This window comes from Gobius niger, assembly GCF_951799975.1.
Source record: "Gobius niger genome assembly, chromosome: 11".
Classification (NCBI taxonomy): Eukaryota; Metazoa; Chordata; class Actinopteri; order Gobiiformes; family Gobiidae; genus Gobius; species Gobius niger.
In genome coordinates, this window is record NC_136862.1 from 21,291,003 (window position 1) to 21,297,340 (window position 6,338).

The window sequence follows — 6,338 nt, forward strand, 5'->3', positions numbered from 1 at the left end:
TTTGAGAGTAAGGGAGTACATTAAAACATTACTGACACTTCCCTTGTCTTATCCTCTCTAAGAGTCTAAATCATTGTAATTATAATTGATTTGAGAATTATATGTACCAATAAATAAATTATTTTAACAAAGAAGTTTTCTGCTCAGTTTGCCTCTCTGTTCTACACTTCCCTTTATGTAATTTTATGGACACAGAACTCCAACTAACTTCTCTCTGTGACATTTAACATCATCCTACTTGTCCCTCTCATGTTAGCCAGTATCTTTGTCCTGAGTTTCGGTGTTGTACAGCCTCAGGTGCTTCTCTGTGATCTGGTTTACCTGTGGTCTGAATTCACCTGCCACACCTGGGCGCCAAACAAAACACCAACGCCCCTGTCCCACGCACAGTCCAGACGGCACTTTACATATTATATCAATGGGCTCATGCTATCCTGGGGTGAACACATTTACAGCCCATAGGTCTTTAAAAGATTAAAGAGAAAGACTGCGGCCTAAAATGACTATATTGAAATTTAAAAAATAGAAACAAAGCAAAGTTGTAACTTGAAATAGATTTTTCAAATTCAGTTTACATAAAATAGAATTTGCAGTGAACACAAAATGACACAGGTGACAGAATTTTGATTAAAGTTAACATTTATTTGTGTAAAAATGACTTGTCTTTGTTTGAAATTCTAGATCGACAAAGCTAAACTAAACTTGCTGTATACTATTACACACCATGAAAACTACTCATATGTGTGTACATACACATATTCATAATTCACTATTAGATATACACATAATTAAGTAGTATTATATCACCACAAAACATATTTTTTTGAATATTGCCTTTATTACGGCAAGAGCAAACAGACAGGCTATACTGCTGAAATAAACAAATGTAAGTTGCCCAACAATGAAACTGGGTTTTCTATCTACTTTTATTGAAATGGTTGACCACAAAACAATCACACATTTTCTTGTGTAAATTGTAAACATTTAACAAAATAAAAACATTAAAAACACACATTCTTGCTTTGTTATACTGATTACAAGTCACATCCGGCTCCAAAGACAAACATCCTACAACAGCCACTTTATCATGAAACAAGCATCACTGACAAGCCTGTACATTATATAACATAAAATACAAAAAACAATGGCACATATGTACAATTAACATCACTGCTTTCTAGTATTTGACCTCAAAATAGGATAAATAGAGTATGGCCTAAAAGATGCGTCCTCAGGCAACCGTCTATAGTTTCAGTCTAGGTAGAAACTCACTAAGCAAATAATACGCAAACTCACGCGCACACACACATTAGGACAATCAGGCAAACAAATGTATGTAAAATGATAGGCGGTACTTCCTGGATGAAGAAACCGCGCTGAATTTTAACAAACAGTTTCAGTGAAAGATGACACCGAAGGGCCAAAAGCTAATTATGGCGACAGGTGCCTGTTCAATGGCCACCTGGGGTCTATATACATTATGTGCTTAAAGCAACGGCTCTCAACTGGTCGAAGCCGGCTCATTTTGCTATGGCAAAATATATATAAAAACAAAGCCTTCCTACTAACCTGCTAACTTGACCTGAGATTCAAAGATTTAAAAAAATGTAATTCAAAAATGGAGGTCAAAAAGGTCAAGTCAAATTAAACCTGTTGTTGTATAGTGCTAAGTGTGCAAAGTTTTTAATGTCATTTTTTGGCTACATTTATTGCACATCAACTTTTTCTCTGCTACAATTTCAAGTAATAATGATCAATTCAGTAAAACAATCTTTTTTCTTCTCATAACTGCCCAGTGAACCACTTTTGGGCCCAGACCCACCAGTTTTGAACCATTAAGAATGATGAGTCACAATTTATCAGATACAATATTGGCCAAATAAAGAAGCATACATAATCATGGCTATTCTAAAACAAAAAAGTAAAAAGTAAAAAAAACAAATATTTACATTCATCCCTTCAGATCGGAGTCTCTTTTGGGGGTTTCCCTGTAACTTTTCAAGCAAAACAACATTATGTGCAAAAAGGAAAGGACAGTTCACATAACAGCCACAGACTCAGACATAATCTTTGCGGTCGTACCCTCCGCTGCTCCTTGGGGCCGTGTAGGCCATCCTGGGGGGCTTGTACTTCTGCTCTTTTGGAGGACAGCTGCTGCACAACATGGCTCCTCCGATTAACAGCAGAGCAGCTGCAGCCCATCCGATGTACAGCGACGCCCCGATCTCCCTTTTCTGTGGGCCGATCACTATTGGGTTGTAGAAGTCTCTGATGATCACACTGGCCGTCCAAGACACCGGAATCAAGACCAGGAGTCCTCCCAAAACGAAAAAAATCCCAGCAATAATCATGACTTTTGCCTTTGAGGCTTCGTCTTCGATGCAGTTGGTGCATTTGGCCCCCACGATCGAAATCATCACGCCCAGGATGCCCAGGATGATGGCGATGATGGTCATAGCTCGTGAGGCTTGCAGCTCTTGAGGTAAAGCCAGTAAGGAGTCGTACACCTTGCATTGCATCTGCCCAGTGCTTTGGGTCACGCAATTCATCCAAAGGCCTTCCCAAATGGTTTGCGCGGTCACAATGTTGGCGCCGATGAAAGCAGTCACCTTCCACATTGGCAAGGCACAAACCACTATAGCTATAATGAAGCCTATAGTGCCCAAAGCGATGCCCACAATCTCCATTCCCATTGACATCTTGGTAAGGTCTCTGTTCCTCTATAGACACAAAGGCTTTCAATGTCCGGCCCTGTCTCCTTCAGGTGTTTGTATGGAGTGGTGGCACCTGTTCGAGGGCGTGTGTCTAAGAGATGATGCTATAGGAACCAGAAAGGCTTTATACCTCAAGAGAGCAACAGCAGGGAGGGCAGAGGGAGGAGAGAGACGAGAGATGAAAGGCGGAGGGAGGAGGGACATCCAAAAACGGGCACCTGAGCACACAGTGAGGATGGGAGGAGGGGCACGAGCTAAAGTCTGTACACAAATTAGAGATGCAATGTAGGCTAAAGACTTACAAGCCCTTTTTGTATTGTAGGATGATTGAAAGACCCATAGGTTAAACTTATTGTAGAGTAGCTAAAAGAAATCAAAGTGAAATGTGCAGAACAGCAAGTGCTTCTTAAGTATAGAATAACATTGATAAGTAATAAAAGATATAATACACTAAAGCCCATTGTATATTGGAGTCAACTGTAAGCCCCGCATGGCCAACGGTCCATGTTATTGGTCCAAACAGGCGGGCAATACAAACCAATAGGAGCTGCTGTGCCTTTGTTCAAACTCTGGGTTTCCCGTCACTCCGGTTTCTACAGTCAGGATTTCGTTTTTTGGAAAATGATCCCAGCGCTTGGAGAAACTGGAGAAACTGCACCTAGAGCAAATAGGAATGAGACACCTTCAGCACACAGACACTGAGCTTCCAAAGTATCGACTCAAGGCCCTGGCTAAACAATCACCAGAAGGGCGCACACGGGGGCAGGAAGTCAGCGGGAGAACCGAAATAAACAAAGAAAGGGGTTTTCTGGCTATTTTGTTTTAGTCATGAAAAAAAGACATGAAAGTAACTGGGATAATATCACATTTTACGGGAAAATGAGACTTAAAGGAAATTAAATATTGTGGAATAGTTTTACATTTTTCTTAATTTTACTTTAAATTAGTTCATGGGGAACAAAATGATTTATCTCATTTGATAATAATAATATCAAAAGGTCATGAATATTGGTTGCATGAAGCCAAGAGGAAGAAACAATGACTAGCCTTTTGAAACAAGCAAACATTGCACGAAGCAGAAGAAACCCAAATAAAGAAGTAACTATTGAATAGAAGCACAAGGTTTGTTTGCCTTTGACTCTGATGCCCTGCTGTGATGGTCTGTCCTGTTTATGTGATAACAGCAGCCTGTATTTACGCCAGGTCAGACAATGGATGCCGGGCCTGTAGGTTATAGTCTTCACCAAAACAAAGAGCTCAAACTGAGTCACCACATAGCACAGCAACCACAACGGACACAAGCACAATGTTGTTGCTCGGAGGGAGACGACATCCAACAACTTTGGGCCTTGGAACACGCGCTCACAATGGTACATCATTCACCCATAGAGGTCATTAATGTTTCATAGGAAGATCGTAAGGCCAGTAAAGCATACGCCGAGTAAGTTGAGTTTCTGAAGCAGATTTGCCTAAATTCAAAACAGCAGAAAGTCTGGATGGAACCAGCAGCAGCCACTCTCTGCTCACACAGTATCTGTATGAATCTATTTGTTGACACGTACGGCACACGGCTTATCTTATCAGACACAAACTGACGTGTGAAGGATAGTAGTGAGGTTTCGTATTGAATAATAATGTGAGATAAGATTGAAGAGTAAAAAAAGTTTATTAACATATGATAAAAAGTAATGCAATCAAACAAAATATATCATTGATATGTACATCCAAGCTCTATACAAATGTGTTCCAACAAATACAGTATTATATATTTACTTTTGGCATTGCCTCTTCATCAAGCTGCCCTTTCAAGTCTTTCTGGCCCTCATTTGACAAGTATATTATTTCTAATATGTGACTTGGTTTGGACTTTGTCATCCCTGTCACGAGACGAGCGAAGAACAGCATGTGAAGACACAGTTATTGTCTATAGCACAAGACTGTAAACAATAAAGAATACAATATTACATGAATAATTGACTATACACAATGATCAGTACGTAATAAATATACATCTAGAACACCACACTTTTCCAGCTTCTCTTACCAAAACAGGTCTTGTTGCTGCTGCAAATGCTCCGGACCAGCGGTAATTGTAAACAGTCACAGACAAACGTTTCAAATTATTAACAAAGTTGTGACGCACAATGGTATTCAACAGAAATGTAGCTGATCAAACATAACATTCACACAGATGTTTTGGAAATGTCAGGCAGCAAATTATCATTTTATCCTGAAAGTTGGAGCATTAGAAACAATTTACGTAGTGGTTGGGTCAGAGCATCTCCCGAATTGCCGCTCTTTTTGCTTGTGTCCTGTTGAATTGATCCAAGAAAGAAGTGTGATGATCCGGTCATGGATATGTTTTTTTTTTGGTGGGGCTTTATGACCAACAATTCTAGGCACAAGGTCACAATGTTTTGCCTTGAACTTTTCAGCGTGTAATGAGTCGTCCTCTTTCAAACATAGTCCTTCCTGTTATAGGAGCTTTGAGCCACTGATCTTGGTGCAGCTGAATATGCCACTCGACTCTGTGGGGGAATGCTGTACCTAAGCGCTTTCTCTTCTTGTGGAGGACAACTGCAGCAGAGGATACACCCCCCGATCATGAGCAGGGCGGCAGCGGCCCATCCAAGGTACAACGCCACCCCGATCTCCATCTTCTGCCCCGATAGGACAATCGGACTGTAGAACTCAACCACAATCGTATTCGCCGACCATGAAACCGGTACAAGCAAGGCAAGGGACGCAGCTATGAACGCCCCTCCCGAAGACGCCATCACCCGCGCTTTGACGGCTTCATCCGGGATACAGTTGGTGCACTTGGCCCCGACTGTCGCGATCAGAAGCGCGAGAATTCCAATTATCACCGACACTACAGTAAGCGCCCGGGCTGCTTGGAGGTCTTGAGGCAAAGCGAGCATGGAGTCGTACACTTTGCACTGCATTTGGCCCGTGCTCTGGAAGACGCAGCTCATCCACAGGCCTTCCCAGTAAACTTGAGCGGTCACGATGTTGGCGCCAATGAAGGCAGAGACCCTCCACATGGGCAGGGTACAACAGACGATGCTCATGATCCATCCGAGGGTGGACAGAGTGATGCCGACGATTTCAAGAGCCAAAGACACCATTGTTCGTCCCAGAATATTTGACAACACAAAATCTCTTGACGTCTTGTCCTGAGCTGATCAGTCCAAAAAGGCGGCCTCCTCAGTCGTCTCCTGGGAAGATCGCTTAGCCCTGGTAGTGCATACGTGCCTTGTCCAATGTAATGTTTCTTCTTTCCCGATCAACCTTATCTACTTATTGCTTTATTGCGGTCAAGCCCATCTGCGAAGTGACATCATTCGCCAAGTCTATCCAATCAGATTGCACTGCTCTGAGAGAGGAAAGGAAAGCTTGCAATGTGCCTTTTTTCAAATAAAGAGCAATTTTATGGTTTGACCCTTTGCTCATGGTAGCACGGGGCGCGTCTGCTTTATGGCTGTCACGAGGTAATGAGTGTCCAAGAGAGGGCTTGTTATGCAGTTGATAGGTGACCACGGGCATGACATACAAACATGGGTTTCAGTTATAGAGCTATTTCCTTACACGTTGAAAATGAGTAAATGCTGCTTCTTTCATAAT

General features: G+C 41.8%; 2 protein-coding genes across 2 annotated transcripts; both read right to left on the reverse strand.

Moving 5' to 3' along the window:
* Nucleotides 1-1,947: 1,947 nt before the first annotated feature.
* Nucleotides 1,948-2,798, reverse strand: LOC306970168 (claudin-3-like). Its single transcript, XM_079566046.1, has one exon. The coding sequence runs from the start codon at nt 2,697-2,699 to the stop codon at nt 2,058-2,060; it is 642 nt and encodes a 213-aa protein (XP_079422172.1). The 5' UTR covers nt 2,700-2,798; the 3' UTR covers nt 1,948-2,057.
* A 2,372-nt stretch (nt 2,799-5,170) lies between these two features.
* On the reverse strand, nt 5,171-5,842 carry cldn3d (claudin 3d; the record flags this gene model as incomplete). The annotated part of the gene is made up of 1 exon (XM_079566045.1): nt 5,171-5,842. One exon carries the CDS (start codon nt 5,840-5,842, stop codon nt 5,171-5,173), a length of 672 nt encoding a protein of 223 aa, XP_079422171.1.
* Between the last annotated feature and the right edge of the window lie 496 nt (nt 5,843-6,338).

Excerpts from the sequence above, each read along its gene's own strand:
- LOC306970168 (XM_079566046.1), bottom strand. The coding sequence starts at position 2,699 with ATGTCAATGGGAATGGAGATTGTGGGCATCGCTTTGGGCACTATAGGC.